Here is an 18,869-nt window from a genome sequence, read left to right on the forward strand (position 1 = left end):
GTCATTATTTATTGCAGTATTAACATCATCAAACTGGATTTTTCAATATCACACACAGGTTCAACACTGCATGAGTGGCAAGCACTTTCCATGAAAAGGGTACAAAAACAACCATGAGTTTCCTTTTCAACAAAGATTTATCAAATGGAGTGCTCAACCTCCAGAAAAACCTCAGGATCTCAAACTGAATATATTATTTATACTATTATTATAATTCTTTTTAAAATCACCATTTCAAGGGGGCTGCAGAGATATTCAGTGGGTTTAAAGGTACTCATGTGGTAATTTTATGGCAGGTAAAAGATTATCTAAAATATAAATTCCCATTTCACCGAACATGTTTTCTCCCCTTACAGCTATACAGATGGTTATGGGATCCTAATTTGCACCCCATTCGTGGAAAGTAATAACATTCGCAAACCTTTGCCCATGATTTTTTTCACAGTACAAAATTCATATAATGTTCACAGGTACAACACCCAAATCTTTTAAATGTGTGCCACAGATTGTAAAGTTTGAGTAAAAAAACTGAGTAAAGATGCAAATATGATACCAGGAAATAAAAATCAAAAAGTTATGACAAAAGCTCATAGAAAATAAGTATATTTTTACTTAATTTGATCTTCATGCACTTTAATATTTGTGTAATTGTTTTAACCTAGAATGTCTGGGAAAAAAAAAAATACAGAATGCTTGATTTCTGTTTGTCAAGTTTCAACAACACTAGATAATGACCTGGCCAACTATACAGATCCTTGGAGTTCATAATTATCCACATAAAATCCAAACTTACATTCACGTTCCCACACTCATCAGTTGGTTTGATAAGATACACATATTGTGTTGAAATTCAGCTTGTCAAGATCAGTTTCTAGTCAGACTCAGCTTTAGGAAAGTTCCTCAATCAACGTATGTGCAAATCCTGTGTTTTACTGAGCCTCGTGTGCAAAGCGGTCTGGTGTAAAATGACGTGCACATACTGGTATATGAATTTATTTGGACACATTCCCTTCATTAAATAAAATTACACCGCTGCGTCCTTAGTGCCTCAAAGGTCAGCAGTTTATGGAGACTCATATATAATGTTCACATAACACAAGCTCAGGGATGGTCGTTCTGGAGTGCTGCTGTCCTGCAGTTTTGCTCCGACCCAACTTACCTTCCTTCATGTAGCTTTATTAATTTCAATATTTCATTCAGGTGCATGTTTGATCAGGGTTGTAGCTAAACTCTGCAGGACAGCTGCACTCCAGGACCAGTGTTAGAACTGGTACACCGTTGTCGCTTGCGAAAACAAAATGGCGGCGCCTTGGGTGGAAACGTAAGGATTAAGGGGTGGTAATATTATAATAAGATCCCTTTACTACATCACAAGGGGAGCGAAATCTGAGCGGCTCGTTTTTTCACATGCTTGCAGAAAAAGGCTTACCAAAACACAGTTACTGGGTTGTCCCTTTTCATGTTTTCTGGGTTGGTAGATGCACAGGTGACCCGATTATAGCACTTAAACATGGAAAATTTCAGATTTTTATGATATTTCCCCTTTAAGGGTTTTTATATATAAACCCCGCCAGGACAGCCCATCATATTATAATATGCTGAGTCTCTGATCATAAAGTCAGTAAAGTAACACCACCCAGTTTAATGAGTGAACAGCCGATCTGTCTTAAACAATGGCCTAAATGTATAATAATGAACCCATCTACAGCTACATTTCACTGAAATGAAACTGACCCGATTAAACATCATCTCTGGACCCAAAAACCTACTAAAAATCTACAAGTTTCCACCAGACCAATAACCGAAACAAGTTCAGCTGGAATCAACATCATGGAACATGCAAACTTGTTATAAAGTACACCTGCTCTGCCCACATACATTTATATCAATATTTAAGTCTACTGTACATAACAACATATCTCTACTGACCAGTCAGGTACAGCTCTTTTGTTTTCCATTACTTCCAGATGTTCTGTGATGACCTAAATTAGTACAAGCCATACAGAATGCATTATATGAAACTATAACTTCACTAGAAGTAATGAATATTAATTTTTTTTCAACCTTGAAAGCTATACCTGATCAATCTATTTAAATTCTACTTGATTATTGTAATACTTAAAAAGTAGTGTTTGATCAATATTCTGTTTGATACATATTATCTTACAGTTCCCAAGGACAGATTCATAGTGCAACCTGGTGTGGAGCAACAACACCTATATCAGCTCTGGCAGGCACTGGTGAATGCTGTTTCAACGCAAAATGTCTCTTGAAATTTAATATCCAAACACATGGCATGTTCAATGATCACGCTCCGGCTGGCCAATGTCCACGGTGATGTTGATGTAGAGTGGCGCTCTGTCGATAGACGCAACCTTGTAGGAACAGGAATTCAAACCATCCTTCATCCACATGTGATGAGTGCGGCGTAACAGTTGCATCCTGTGTTGGGCAAAGTGAAAGCAAAGCGTCAAAGGCCCGTTTACACCTGATATTAAGATGCATTTTTGTCGATGGGATCACAAGTGGACACCGCTAAATAAGCTTCTCTTCATTAGTTATGTTTCCATCCAAAGTTGTGAATTTAACTTAAAACATCTGAATAAAGCACCACTTCCACTAAATACAGGTGTAAACGGGGTCTAAAACGTTTTGAGCTTGTCCACTTTCGACCACTTCCAGCGCATTCGACCAGATTGTTTTCATAATGTAAATGCTCGTGTGGTTTAATGTGTTGTGCACTGAGGGATTTATTCTGATATGTGATTCCATCATAGTCTTCTTATCGGATAAAATGAATAAAAGACTAAATTAAATCTGTTTTTCATATAAAGCAGGTCTCTTCAGAAAATTTGGACTGAACTGCTCGATTCATATGGATTAGTTTGACGATCGTTTAACAAACTATTTGAAGCATCAAAGTGTTAGTTGCATAGCTGTGAATGGAGGAACAGAAAGCTCTCTGATTTCATTAAAAATATCTTAATTTGTGTTCTGAAGATGAACCAAAGTCTTACAGGTCTGAAACAACATGAGGGTGAGTAAATGATGACAGAATTTAAATTTTTGGGGAACTATCCCTTTAAACATTAGTTTTAGGCTGAGTTATATGTGGATCAACGAAATGCTGTTTTACAAACAGAAATCACAGAGAACTTTGCAACATTTTTATGGTATCTGCAAATCATCACTGAATGTTGTAAAACTTGTGAAACAAAGCAATTTAATGATTCAGAGTCAGATTTCATAATACAAAATTAATCATAATACATAAAAGTTGTGGCTTTGATAATCTGGTTTGTTTCTGATATTTTTGTTTCGGCTTGTAGAACTTCTGAATGATTAGTAACTTAAATTCAATAGCCAAATTTGCTGGTGAATGAAAATGTTAAGTTAAGTTTTAACCCTGTTTGGCATGTATAACACCACACTATGGCATCAGTGCTCAAGCAGGTGCCACCGAGACTTTTTTCTCGTACAGGAAATATACTTGAACTGTTGTAATAGATTATAATTAGTACAGTTCATATTTTATCTAAACCATAATGTTTTAGTATGATAACCATGTAAGAAACTGGATGTATCAATCTCATTTCCTTAAATCAGTTGCAATTTAACAATGAATACTCTCAAAAATGTTTCTTACTTTAGTTGTAGTCTATTGCAAGACCAGAATAACACTCTAATACTGCAACATTTATTTCTCATAAACTTCAACTGACCTGTCTTTATTGACTTGATTGCCGCTGTCTCTTTTGTGAAAGACCATGGTGTAGCGTGCCACTTCAGGCGACGGCCGAATTATTGTCATTTTCTGCAGTTGCACCCTGAAAAAACATGGTTCTATTAAAATCAACAATGGGAAGAATATTGCAATGTTCAGAGCAATGGACCACAGCAGTGAACATTTCCCTTCACTCAAACATTTCATTGCAACTAAGAAAGCCTGATAAGGATGAGCATTTTTGTCATTTTGTCTACTTGAGAGAAAAAAAAAGTCACATATAATAGTCAGTGGATTTTAATCAGTATGTAGTACTTGTGCAAAACTTAGGGTGCGTTCACACTTGTCATGTTTGGTTCGATTAAAACGAACCCTGGTGCGGTTGCTCGGTTAGAGCGGTTCATTTGGACATATGTGAACGCTGCCATCCGAACCCTGGTGCGCAGCAAACAAGCGGACCAAGACCGCTGAAAAGATGGGTCTCGGTCCGCTTCCAAACGAACTCTAGTGCAGTTCGAAATGATATATGAACGCAACACGGACCAAAGACATGTAACTGAACCAAAAACAGGAAGACGAGACGCTAAAAAGGACAGAATCCTCACGCATGTCGGTTTTTCTTGTCATAGTCGCGAGTTTGCTCATCACAGGCATCAGACGCGCGTCTCCATGCAGCAGATCATTTGTGTGTGTGACGGAGGGATTCCCGCCGTTGTTTTGACTACTTTACTCATTTTATAAGCTCTTCACGAGTTCCCAGCTGGCCAAAATACCATCACATGCAGGCTACGCACATACAACGAGCGCATTTACGTTACTTCAGCAAACAGTACTGTTTTGGATGTTCGGTAAGTTCCGTCTCAAAATAGGCAATAAGTCATAAAATCCGACCAATCAGGTTGTGAATGTATCCCTATGCCTTAAGGTTCGGTATCTTTTGGTTCGGTGATAAAAATGCCAATGTGAACGCTAACCGGACAGGGCTGCGTTTCCCAAAAGCATCGTAAGCTAAAGTTGAGCATCGTAAAGCCTAAGATGATCGTAGCTCCATTGGTTTCAATGGAGCTACGATCATCTTAGGCTTACGATGCTTTTGGGAAACACTACCCAGGACTAAATGTTTTTGTTTTCTTCTTTGGTCCGGACCAAATGAACCAAACGAACCGAACTACTGAACGCACCCTTAATGTGTCCTTCTAGGTTTGTCTTACCTTATTCTCAGGTCATCGTCCTCTCCACCCCAGCCCCAGTAGGAGTTTGGAAAGCCATTCACCTTGTGGAACTGCTCTGTTGTCATGGCTGAAACCCCTCCAAAGTAACCTTTGTATCTGAGTCTGGGAAGTCAGTGGCAAAAAGTGATGAATGTCTTTAAACAAGAACTATAGAATTTTACAAAATAACTCACTGATGCAATTAAGAAATTACTTAGGGCACATTATATTCCATGTAGCTGAATACCAATGGAAAATCACCTTTAAGCATCTCCAAGATGCTTCATCCAAAAATTAAAATTCTGTCATTAATTACTCATCCTCATGTCATTTCAAACCTGCAAGACTTTCGTTCAGAACACAAATGAAGATATTTTTGATGAAACCTGAGAGCTTTCTGTCCCTCCGTTGACAGCTACGCAACTGACACATTGACTACGTTTACATGGACAGCAGTAATCTGATATTAATACGATTAAGACAATACTCTGATTAAGAAAGGACCATGTAAACAGGGATGTTTTATTACCTTAATCCGACTAAAGTCATACTCGAAAGTAAACACAAATCGAATTAAGACAGGTGGAGTATTCCCATTTTAGTCACATTATTGGAGTGCATTATAGACATGTATACACCTTCACACTATTAACGTCAAGTGGGAACGTAATCACACCATTAACGTCATGTGGGAGTTTTCGCCGCATTTTGACACAGGACACATAATACACACATGGCAGTGGTCAACCGTTTGACGGCAAACAAGAGGGCAAGCTTCAAGCAAGAAGCCACAAATCAAATTCCTCTCAAAAAAAAAAATCAAAGCTCATCTCTCATCCAGTAGGCTACCTCTGAGTTTGTCGCGATGGCATGAATGAAAGTTGCCGAATTAAAGTACAGGAGGCCTGTTGCTGGAGAATTTGTATCCACCGTTGTCTATTTACAGAGCCCCACAAATAAATAGTAGCCTAGGCTAAATCGATTTATGAACGATTTATGAATTTATAAATCATGCACATCATTTATAAATTGAATTAGTAAATCGTACGCACAATTTATTTATTTTTTCTTGCTTGTCATGTGGGGGCTCCGTATCTACAGGTGCTGGTCATATAATTAGAATATATCATCAAAAAGTTGATTTATTTCACTAATTCCATTCAAAAAGTGAAACTTGTATATTATATCGATTCATTACACACAGACTGATATATTTCAAATGTTTATTTCTTTTAATTTTGATGATTATAACTGACAACTAAGGAAAATCCCAAATTCAATATTTCAGAAAATTAGAATATTGTGAAAAGGTTCAATATTGAAGACCCCTGGTGCCACACTCTAATCAGCTAATTAACTCAAAACACCTGCAAAGGCCTTTAAATGGTCTCTCAGTCTAGTTCTGTAGGCTACACAATCATGGAAAAAGACTGCTGACTTGACAGCTGTCCAAAAGACGACCATTGACACCTTGCACAAGGAGGGCAAGACACAAAAGGTCATTGCAAAAGAGGCTGGCTGTTCACAGAGCTCTGTGTCCAAGCACATTAATAATGAGGCGAAGGGAATGAAAAGATGTGGTAGAAAAAAAGTGTACAAGCAATAGGGATAACCGCACCCTGAAGACGATTGTGAAACAAAACCCATTCAAAAATGTGGGGGAGATTCACAAAGAGTGGACTGCAGGTGGAGTCAGTACTTCAAGAACCACTACGCACAGACGTATGCAAGACATGGGTTTCAGCTGTCGCATTCCTTGTGTCAAGTCACTCTTGAACAACAGACAGTGTCAGAAGCGTCTCGCCTGGGCTAAAGACAAAAAAGACTGGACTGCTGCTGAGTGGTCCAAAGTTATGTTCTCTGATGAAAGTAAATTTTGCATTTTCTTTGGAAATCAGGGTCCCAGAGTCTGGAGGAAGAGAGGAGAGCCACACAATCCACGTTTCTTGAGGTCCAGTGTAAAATTTCCAGTCAGTGATGGTTTGGGGTGCCATGTCATCTGCTGGTGTTGGTCCACTGTGTTTTCTGAGGTCCAAGGTCAGCGTATATCAGGAAGTTTTAGAGCACTTCATGCTTCCTGCTGCTGATCAACTTTATGGAGATGCAGATTTCATTTTCCAACAGGACTTGACACCTGCACACAGTGCCAAAGCTACCAGTACCTGGTTTAAGGACCATGGTATCCCTGTTCTTAATTGGCCAGCAAACTCGCCTGACCTTAACCCCATAGAAAATCTATGGGGTATTGTGAAGAGGAAGATGCGATATGCCAGACCCAACAATGCAGAAGAGCTGAAGGCCACTATCAGAGCAACCTGGGCTCTCATAACACCTGAGCAGTGCCACAGACCGATCGACTCCATGCCATGCCACATTGCTGCAGTAATTCAGGCAAAAGGAGCCCCAACTAAGTATTGAGTGCTGTACATGCTCATACTTTTCATGTTCATACTTTTCAGTTGGCCAAGATTTCTAAAAATCCTTTCTTTGTATTGGTCTTAAGTAATATTCTAATTTTCCGAGATACTGAATTTGGGATTTTCCTTGTCAGTTATAGTCATCAAAATAAACATAAAAGAAATAAACATTTGAAATATATCAGTCTGTGTGTAATGAATGAAAATAATATACAAGTTTCACTTTTTGAATGGAATTAGTGAAATAAATCAACTTTTTGATGATATTCTAATTATATGACCAGCACCTATATTTGCACCTATTGCATGTCAAATAATTAACTGCACTTGAAGCTTTGGTAAGATTAAAAATGAAACACCAAAACTGTATATGGCACGAACTATGTGGCGATACGTGAAATTCTGTAGAGGTCGTCTGATGGCGTGCCGTGGGAACATAATGGCGTTTGCCATTAATCGATCTATGTTCTATAACATGTAAAACGGGAACACGAAAGGAATATTCTAAAAGCAACTCATGTAAACACCTTTATCATAATATCGTCTTATTCAGAATAAGGCCAATAATTAGATTACTGCTGTCCATGTAAACGTAGTCATTGATGCTTCAAAAAGTTTGTATAACTTAATCCATATGAATTGAGCATTTAGTCCAAATGATCTGAAGAGACATAATCGCTTTATATGATGAACTTTATATGATGAACAGATTTAATTCATTTTTTCCACATATAAACATTCATCAACTCACACATGAGTTGTGGTAAACAGAAGTTCAAGCATGTTCACTTGACGTGTGAGAACCAATGAGGTTCATTCTCACGTGTTACACAGCACCTTTGAGCTTCCGGAAAAGGTTTGGTTGAGCTTCTGTTTGTTTCCTGATGAATGTTTATTTGTGAATAAAAGCCTAAATTAAATCTGTTCATCATATAAAGCGATCAAGTCTATTCAGAAAGTTTGGACTAAATCACTCAATTCATATGTATTAGTTTTACAATCTCTTTATGAACTTTTTGTAGCATCAAAATGATAGTTGCATAGTCTATGGAGGGACAGAAAGCATCTCAGATTTCATCAAAATGATCTTCATTTGTGTCCTGAAGATGAACGAAAGTCTTACGGGTTTGGAACGACATGAGGGTGAGTAAATGATGACAGAATTTTTGGGTGAACTAACCCTTTAATACAACCTACCTGCAAACTACCTTAAAAACTGTGTGCAAGTGTACCCAGCAGATCTCGCTAGAGAAGTAAATGACATGGGGCCAGTTGCATAAACTGCTAAGACTAGTCTTACAAGTTAGTCATCATTTTTTCTTTAAAAATGTCTACGTTTAAGAAGTCAGTTATAAAAAAATGTAGATTGGTCAGTCCTAGAAAGCTGCTGTCCTGCAGAGTTTAGCTCCAACGCTGAAAAAAAACCAACCTGCCTGTAGCTTTAGTAATCCTGAAGACAATGATTAGCTTGTTCGGGTGTGTTTGATTAGGGTTGGAACTAAACTCTGAAGCACAGCAGCTCTCCAGGACCAACGTTGCTCATCCCCAAACTTATTTTTGCACTTGAACGAACAAATACACACAAAACAATTAGCAAAATATCCTTGTAAACACAGTCGGTTATGTCTTACGTGAACGTAAACAGTTGACAAAGTAAACACATAACAGTATACTGGATCAGTGCAGCAGCCCAAAATGCCTGCTGTCGTCTCTATAATAACGTTAATCAAACAACAAAAGACAAAGAGAAAATTCACTCACTATTATTGACTGAATAATGTTTGTAACTGTATTTTATAATATATATTTTATTTATAAAGTGCAGTATTATTTTACATTTGATTAAAGTTTCTGTACCTGAATACCTTAAAACACTGTGTATTTCAGTTGTATCTTTGTTCAGTTGTATTTATTTGTGTGATTGCTAATTGCTTACTTGTTCTTTTTTATTACTGAGTGTTTACTTGCCTTTAATAATGTTTAAAAAATTTATATTAGTAATGACAATTGTTTACCATAGGCAGAAGTTCCTTGTCTAAGTGTTCTTTAGCCTGTTGATGTTTGTTCATGGTATTCAGCCACAATGAAAATGTTTTAACACAAGACTTATAACATATATCATTTAGTTTTTTTTTCACCTTATTGGAATTGAAATTAGGAATCTATACGAATCAGAATCGATAATCGGAATAGCTAAAATTCAAAAGATACCCAACTTATTACAATGTGGTATTTCTAACCCAAATGTTGTTGGGTCAAATCCCAAAATGCTCTGTAATGTGCTTGTTAAATGAAGACACCAATACTCACTTGTACCCCGTGGAATTCCTCCCCACTACTAAGTGTTTAGGCTGTTCCCCACACATGTATAAGTTATGATCATTCTCAGGAACCAGATCAACATCATGGAAGATGAAACAGTCCCAGTTCTGGTCTTTCAGAGCCTCGAGGTAGCCAACATTTAATAACTTTGCCCTGTTAAATGTAGCATCTCCAGCCTACAAGACAGAGACATACATTATACACACAGTTTGAAGACGTTTGCAAAGCTTTTGTTGTGACTTCCTTTATCACCAGGTCTGTATGTTGTATGTCTTGTATGTCTTTCTTTCCAGTGTAGCACTAAGTTATGTGGGCACTCCAAACTCTCATTGGCCTGTTAAAGAGAATCACTCTCAGTTTTGTTTTGATCACACTAAAGTATAATAGAGGCTTAACACAAAGCACTTTTTTACATTTGCAAAATGACCTATTTTTTTTTGGTAATTGAACAGGTTACTCTATTTCTATGGAAATGACAGAAGGAAGAATATATCTGTGCTTAAGAACTATTATCACATATGCACAAACTTATGCAAAAAGAGTGTTAGATAATTACCACCTGTGTTCAATATTACAAAATGGCGATGTAGTGTTTTGTCACACTGGAAAGTAATTTTGTTCTGAACAGCTAAACTACTAATCTCACAACTGAAAAATGTAGTTAAACTAGTAGTGTTATTACTTTTAGCTACACCCCATCAGTATATACTTCAGCATATCAGAGAGACAGTACTACATTATGGGTTTGATCAAGGGTTACGTGAAAGTGAAGAACTTATGACAGAATACATTACTGATGCAAAATAGTTTAATAGATACTAACCATTATTATAATAATATTATATTACTGTAATATAGTTTCAAAAAACACCAGTGAGAATGGAAAGCAGACTAAAAGGACCAAAATTAAATGTTTAAACATTAGTAAATACTGTGTTACAGTACATAAATTATTTTTCATGTTTCTACCCCTGTGTAATATGTTTACAAAACCATAAAAGGTGAATCCAAGAAATTATTTGAATAAATGGCTTCTTTAGGTGTATACGGTCAGTGACACAAAGACTAAAGGCCCATTCACACCATGGACGATAACTATAAAGATATTCTAAAGTTAAGTATATTTCCTAAAGTATATTTTAAAGTTAATAAAGAAGTTCTAAAAAAACATTCTAAATATAAAAGAATAGCAGAGTCCAAACCACAACTATAATGATAACAATATAGTTGGAATCACTTTCACATTTTTTTCCAGCTGATGAATGCTAAAAATAAAGTTTATCAGAATCCATCCTGCTTTAAAGAACTCAAGCATTTAAAGCGACAGAAGACAAAACTGCAGTGCGTGCTTTGAGAGATATCATCAGCTGATGTGGACGCCAATATAGTTATCGATATAGTTATTCTTGATGTGAATGGGCCTTTAAAGAGTTGTTATTTTAAGCAAGAAAACAATTGTCATTGTAAGCTTAACAGACTTACTGACAGAGTTTCTGGCAAAACTGGCAAAACTAGAATGGGAACACTGTAAGATTCTTTCAAGACGAAGAAAACAAGAATTCAGCAGGTATACCTTTAAAAAAAACCTGAGCTTCAGTGTCTATCATTTTTACTTTACCTAACCTTACGTTTCCTCAAAATGAAAATTGTACAATGTAACATATTTATATGACCAGCAGCAGCATCAGTTGGTGGTATTTTTCTCTGCTGTTGTTAAAGGCGTCATGTCATGATGTGGAAAGCTGAGTTTAATACGAAAACATTTCAGAACTAAAAACTTCCTCTTCGGTCCAAAAGACAAAATGTTGATATTAAGCTGCAAAAACAGACCGTTTTGAAATCTGTGACTATCAAACTAAACACACTATCACGTAACTGCCACATTTACATGTCAGAAATGGAAATTTAGTAGTTAAAAACTTGGCTTACTCAGTCCCAGTGTAATAATGAGACAAATACTGTGGTTAAACACCAGAAAACAATAAACAATACTATCATTCCAGTTTTTGTATAACTAGAGTAAAAAAATAGTATGCTTCTAAATGGACTTTGAGGAAAGAGAGTTTTAATATTTTTGGTCATTCAGTTTGATTGTAACAAATTGTTTGGTGAATGAGTGTCACAATGTACTGCAGACTTTGCAAACAGACGTCTTTAAGGATGGGCCAGTGCAAACTATAATGAACCCCAAAGCAAAGCCATAAGTAAACATTGTTACGCATTTCACACATGAAGAGGGCGTTTAGGTTTAAGTCTTAATGGTATAGAACCAATAAATGGACCCATTTAAGGTAAGAAATGGTCATAAAAAGCACTGAATACTCTAAAAATGACATCAAGAAAGTCATTCTCGAAGCCTCATTGGCAAATCCTAGCAACAAGGATTATATGATATCACTACAAAAACTCTCTAATGGGAGCTAATGGGAGTTTTGCCTACCTGGTGAATGACATAGATGGCGTAGTGAAGCTGCTGCCTCTGTAAGAAAGGGTGAAGGTGGTAGAGGAGGTAGAGCAGGTGCTTCTCTCGGTTTCTGTGAGGGATAAGGATGGCCACACTCTGTCTGGCTGCACAGTCAGAGGGGTTATATTGACCCTCCATGACCTCCTCGTTTTCACTCTCTACCTGATCTATCGTCAGCGAGGGCTCAAATGACAGCTTTAAAGAACCTCCTGTGGAGCGGAAAAAGCAGAAACAAATAAACACGCATGTAAACAGGACCACAAGTAAGTGAAAGGCCCACATCCCAGGTGCAGTCTTTAAATACAGCACCAGCTGGGGCCCACATTAATTACAGGGCCCCATCTTTGGAAACAAGCCCAAATTAGCAAGCAGCTGTGGAAGGAAAAAAACAGTAATGTGTAAACATTGACATTCACATGGAGGTGGTTGTGAGATTCTCACACATTTCTCTCAAGAGTCGCAGTTCCTTGGTTCACATCTTTACCCAGTATGATCAACTCATTTTGCAAAGACCTAAGGTTTCCAAAGTAATAGTTACGTTTAGAAATAATATTCACCCTCACGTATACCAGATCTGTATCATTTCTTTTATCAATGAAACATGAAATGAGATTCAATGGTGGACAGTTACAAATGCACTTCTACTTTGTTACTGTACTTGAGTACATTTTTCAAGTTTCTGTACTTTAGAAGAGTTTTTATTTTGGGAAACTTTACTTTTACTTCACCACAGGCCAAAGCATATTATCATACTTCATAAAAACATATTGTTTCTCTTTATAATCGAACTGAAGAATTTGACACTCGATCTCAAGACATGACAATGTCGACAATGTCCAATTTGTAAAAGAGCAGGGTTTTTTTTTCTTTTTAAATAACCGGTTGAATCGGTTTGCAAAAAAAAAAAAATCACACTGAATGATTAATTCATGAATTGAACAGATCTGATTGCAGCTGTTCTCCAGTCAACAACGGAAGTTAAAAGTTCACCAAATTTGAGTTTGACTGTTGAGTGACGGTGTGAAAAATAACCCACTAATGCCAAATTATAGTAATTGTTGTAAATAAAATTCATATTTAGGTTATGCCCTATCAGTTATTTGTAAACTAAATCTGCTGTTAAATGATGAGCTGTGAAAATAAATCTGCATTGTTTATCCTTTTGATCTTCTAAAAAAAATCTTCATTCAAAAAATTCACAAAACCTTTAACTGAAGTAAAAAAACTGAAAGAGCGGGAAAATCTCATTATGAAATAAATGTTTTTCTCCAATGCATGTTGGCCACAATTATTGGCACCCCTAGAAATTTTTATAAGCAAAATATCTCTGAAGTATATTCCAATTCATATTTATGTTTTTTAGCACACCAGGGTGACTAGGAGCATGGAATTGTTCAGCCATGACTTCCTGTTCCACAGGAGTACAAACATGAGGAAACACAAAGGCCAAATTCCCCTTAATCATTCATCACAAGGAGTAAAACCAAAGAATATAGTTCTGATGTGCAGCAAAAGATTGTTGAGCTTCACCAAATAGAAAGTGGCTGTAAGAAAATACCTAAAACATTGAAAATCCCCATTTCCACTATCAGGACAATAATTAAGAAGTTTCAATCAACTACAGATGATACAAATCTGCCTGGAAGAGGACGTGTGTCTAAATCGTCCTGAAGAGGACGATGAAAAGGAAAGGAGGAGGAAAGTTTGAGTGGCAAAAGACTCTCCAGTGATCACAGCTGGAGAATTGCAGAGATTAGTTGAGTCTTGAGTCTCAGAAAGCGTAAAAAAAAAAATATATATATCAAACAGCACCTACATCCCCACAAGTTGTTTGGGAGGGTTTCAAGAAAAATCCTCTGCTCTCATCCAGAAACAATCTCCAGCATATTCAGTTGTCAGACACGACTAAAACTTCAAAAGGGACTGGCTTCTATGGTCAGATAAAACTAAAAATAATTAAAAAAATATATATATATTTTTAGCAGCAAACCCACCAGATGGATTTGGTGCACACAGGGATAATAAAGTACCCCATGTCCACAGTTAAATATACTGCTGGATCTTTAATGTTGTGGGCCTATTTTTGTACTGGAGGTCCTGTACATCTTGTTCAGATACATGGTATCATGGATTCTATCAAATACTAACAGATATAAATCAAAACCTGACCGCTTCTGCTAGAAATCTTATAATGGGCTATGGTTGGATCTTCCATCAGGACAATGATCCAAAACAAACATCAAAATCAACACAAAAATGGGTCACGGAGCACAAAATGAAGCTTCTGCCATGGCAATCCCAGTTCCCTGACCTGAATCCTATAGAAAATGAGTGGAGTGAACTGAAGAGAAGAAGCACAAACATGGAGCTGGAATCTGAAGGATCTGGAGAGATTCTGCATGAAGGAATGGTCTCTGATCTCTTGTCAGGTGTTCTCCAAACTCATCAGGCGTTATAGGTGAAGACTCAGAGCTGTTATTTTGGCAAAAGGAGGTTGCAATAATTGAGTGACAATAATTGTGGCCCACGTGAACTACAGAGAAACATTTATTTTATAATGAGCTTTTTCCCCCATTTTCAATTGTTTTACTTCGATGAAAGGATAGAATTTTGTGAATTTTCTGAATGAAAGAACAAAAGGATAAACAATGCAGATTTATTTTCACAGCTGCCTTTGCTCATATTTACCAAGGGTGCCAAAATTAGTGGAGGGTACTGAAGGATGAGGATAAATAATTGTCAATTAATAATCATGTTTTAACAATCAGTAACTTTAATAATTAAAAATCAAGTACTTTTCAGAACTTACAAAAAAAATTTAGTGCCATAGTTACATTGTATTTACTCAAATAAGTACTGAGTACTATTAATTAACTACCTGTACTTACTATACAGTTACAGTTAGGGTTTGGTTTAGGGTTAGTTACTTGTAATTATGCATAATTTACTGTTATTACTATATTACGCACATGTAGTAACATGTAACTACGGCACTGTATAATAAAGTGTTACCAAAAGCTAATCTTCTTTTTCCCATTCAAGGAAAGCAGGTGGTAATTTACACTGCCAAGTTCCAAAAAGCAACAAAAATGTAGTATCATGAAGTTATGATATTGTTTGGTTCGTTTGGCAAAGTGCTACAGAGTTATACATTAAAACATAAAAAGAGTACCGAGACCACTTCTTCAAGGAGGTCTTGGTACGCTTGTTTGGTGCGCACCCAGGTGCGACTGCTGCATTCACACCTGCCCAAATGAACCGCACCAAGGGGGACCACGAATTCTAGCGCAATTCAACCGAACTAAATGAGGCAGGTGTGAAAGCAGCCTTAATTCGAACAGCACCAGAGGGGTTGTTTTGGAAGCGGACCTAGACCAACCTTTTCAAGGGTCTCGGTCCGTTTGTTGGGTGTGCACCAAGGTTTGGATGGAAGCGTTCACTTATTCAAATGAACCACACTTACAGAGCAATCGCACCAGAGTTTGTTTTAATCGAACCAAACCTGCCAAATGTGAACACACCCTCAGTCAAGATTAACCCACAAGAAAATTATTAAAGACAAAATCAGAGCACACTCACGGAGCAGGGGTGAATGCTCTGGGCAGCTCTGTTTGTGTAACTGCTCCTCCACATGCTCCTCCACATGCTCCTCTATGCTCTGCATCATCTCTGATTCCAGCTCCAGCTGACGAAACCCGCCGCCACTCCTAACGTTGTCAAGAGGATTTAATTCCTCCTGGGCAGCTTTAACGCCGTCATCACTTGAGAATGCTGCTATCCATGCTACAACGCAAAGGCACAACAACAGAAGAAACAGATACTTCCCCTTCCTCATTAACTTAGACATGAAGGGAAAGATTCCCATGACTGAAATTTAGATTGAGGTGAAATCCAGAGAAAAGCAACCAAGAGACATCTGAGCATCTGCTTGAAGTTAAACGGTCACTCTTAAAGTTGGCAAGAGTTCCTCCAAAAGTCTCTTTCATCTGTTTTTTTGTTCATTTTTTCATTTGAAGAGGAAAAATACTTCAGTTGAAGTAACTGTTGTGACAAAAAAAAAAAAAAAGTATTAGAAAGGTTGATATGATTTGCAGCGAGACAAACTGAAGGTTTTGTTTACCATATATTAAAGGTGCAGTATGTAAGAATTCTGACCTATTCAAAATAAAGGCGAAGTTTGATGACGGCAAGTTTTAGAGCGGAATCTTGGGACATGTGGTCTCCACCTCAAAGAACGGTGCAAAAAAATGGGGATAGGACTCAAGAAGAAATCATGTTCATGGATGCGATTATTAACGTTACTGTAGTATGAAGCAGAGCAGGAGCGAGTGTTGTGGGAGCTGAACGAGGCCGCTGGAGCAATTGCGCAACACACGCCGCGAGCAGCGGGGCTTTTATTATGACACGGTCACCGGCGCCACTTCCGCTTATCCGAGTATGAGGTAACGCAGCTCTGTTTATCATATTAGATACATTTGAGAGTGTTGAAAATTATGTTATAACGTTACTCTGTGCGTTCGCTCGGCGGCTGCTGTGAGACACTGTTACGCACTGCAGTAAGATAGATCGATTTTAGAATATCATATTAAATGCTGGATGGCTTGTGTTGATAAATGACATGCAATTCATTTTAAAACGTATTGTATGATGAAGAAAATGCTGTATTACTGTTACTAAAAATAAAGCTGCATCTGATTATGCTATGTTAGCTACTTCACAAAATAGTGTTTTTCTCTGAGACATGGTAAAGCATGGTACTCACAAAAAATCAAGAAAATTACATTTAAACAATAAGATTAAACATGTTGAGCTGTTTAACAATAATTCGTTTTCTGTCTATAAATATATCAAAACAGTTGTTCCCTTGTCTATTAAAACATGTAATATATTGAAGCGTCTTTGGTGTTTCCATGGTTTCTACAAAATAAAACTGGAAACCGAGGGTAACGCAGGTATGACGCAATTGACAGGCAACTCCTCACATGTCCCGGAGCCTTGATTAAAATTGCAATTTTCTCATGATTCACAAATAGTTGCAAACATTTGGGATATTGTAAGTACTCAAGTGAACAATATATATAACACTGGCCTAGTGGTTTTTGGATATTTTACTGCAAAAAAATATTACATATTGCACCTTTAATTGAAAGAATACATAAATTAAACAAGCATTTGTCACACGGCAGTACTATTGAAATGCAAAAAACACTAAATAGTTGAGAATGAACAAAAAGTAATCTTAGTACATAGACTAGTCAATGCATTATGAAAAATCAAGTGAGCAAAATGTAAAGTAAATCTATCTGTAGATTTTTGCATACTTACTTTATCTTTTGACATTCACTCAACCAACTTCATGAGCCGCACCTGGGATGCTTTCTAACAAGAATAAAAGTCATATTGTGTTATTATATGCACAAAAACAATTTATTCATTAATGAACCATTATCACACATCATTTCCTCCCTGGCATGCATGTGTTACCTGTTAGTCACATTCCACAGGTTGATCCACAATACTGTATCTTTCCTTCTCACACAGCTTCTGTCACCTCCACCCTCCTCTACCCTGACTTCTCAAGTTTCATGTTGACATACTTCAATGGTTTAGGTCTACTGTGTGCATTTCATCATCTCTTTGCTTTGTAACAGGACCTTCTCTTGTCCTTGCCACGTCAAACAATTGATAAAGTTTATTGTGAGCTAGCTGTATGCCCTACACTCCAAATATGTTGCTTTTTGTTTTACAATTTACCTAATCGAAAGAAATATTGTATTTCATAGCTGGTTGGGGGTCTAACTGTAGTATTGCATTATTGTGATAACCCTTAAACACTTAAACCATTCGACATCGGTTCATCATTCCTTAAAATTAGCATTTCAAGTGACAGCTGACATTAGCAAGTCAAGTGCTTCGTCTTCATCATTTTAAAAATAATTTATTTTGTGACCTGAAACATCTGTATGAACAGAAATTTAGAAAAAATGGGTTTGTTTAATTGTTTTAAATTTCTTTGATACAGAATCGCTTATGAAACACGTTCACATAACGAAGACGACCGTATTTCCATTTTAGTTAGAAATGTCAGTTTGTTATGATACTGTTTGACAGCGTGATTCAGGATGGTCGCACATTCGACAAAACAAAATAGCAATAAACCAACCGTTCACATGCTAGTTTGCTGTCTTGGTACGCGCGTATTTTTAGACAAACACACAGGAAAAGAATAAAGTAGAAACTAAATAAAGGTTAAAAAGACTTACTGTAGTGAAAGCAGCAGCAGCAGCACCCTCAGCTCAAGCCCATTCTGTACTCAAACAGCATTTCCGCAAATATAGACGCTGAAGGGACGTCATTGGCTGGAGTCACACTGACACAGAGGCTGGGTAACATGGAGGCCAAGATGGCGGCAAGATAGGAGGTGGTGTTTCTGAAGTGTCGTCGGGAAAGTTTTAGGTTGGACGGTATTACAACCAATATAGCTTGTATATTTTGTATGAATGAACAAGTAAACGAGATTGTTGATTAATCTCACGTTTTGAGCCAAATTTATGGGCAGAAAAAGAAACAAACAAGCTCCAGTTGCTATGTCAGTACCTGCACCTGAGTCACAGATGGATCCTGTTCAAAATGCATGTACATTTTCATCCGAGATCCAAAATGCATCGAACAGCGAAGAGCCGACGAGCAAGTGGTTTGACTCTCAACCCAACATCTGTGATCTTCTAGCT

At 37.2% G+C, this 18,869-nt stretch overlaps 1 protein-coding gene across 1 annotated transcript; it reads right to left on the reverse strand.

The window, feature by feature from the left end:
• Positions 1-18,490, reverse strand: b4galt4 (UDP-Gal:betaGlcNAc beta 1,4- galactosyltransferase, polypeptide 4). The gene is made up of 8 exons (XM_067407777.1): positions 18,402-18,490; positions 17,464-17,517; positions 15,718-16,179; positions 12,115-12,347; positions 9,663-9,850; positions 4,936-5,058; positions 3,723-3,827; positions 1-2,442 (listed from the first exon to the last, which is right to left on the reverse strand). The coding sequence occupies exons 3-8, from the start codon at positions 16,001-16,003 to the stop codon at positions 2,301-2,303; spliced, it is 1,077 nt and encodes a 358-aa protein (XP_067263878.1). The 5' UTR covers positions 16,004-16,179; positions 17,464-17,517; positions 18,402-18,490; the 3' UTR covers positions 1-2,300.
• Positions 18,491-18,869: the final 379 nt, after the last annotated feature.

The sequence above is a fragment of the Chanodichthys erythropterus genome, chromosome 13, assembly GCF_024489055.1.
Source record: "Chanodichthys erythropterus isolate Z2021 chromosome 13, ASM2448905v1, whole genome shotgun sequence".
Lineage (NCBI taxonomy): Eukaryota > Metazoa > Chordata > Actinopteri > Cypriniformes > Xenocyprididae > Chanodichthys > Chanodichthys erythropterus.

What these genes read in the sequence shown, in the direction of transcription:
- b4galt4 (XM_067407777.1), bottom strand. Translation starts at nt 16,003, where the DNA reads ATGGGAATCTTTCCCTTCATGTCTAAGTTAATGAGGAAGGGGAAGTAT. An exon ending in AGGAATTCCACGGGGTACAA is followed by an intron (nt 5,059 to 9,662) that starts GTGAGTATTGGT and finishes CTGACTTCCCAG; the next exon opens with ACTCAGATACAAAGGTTACT. An exon ending in AATCAAGTCAATAAAGACAG is followed by an intron (nt 2,443 to 3,722) that starts GTCAGTTGAAGT and finishes TGCCCAACACAG; the next exon opens with GATGCAACTGTTACGCCGCA.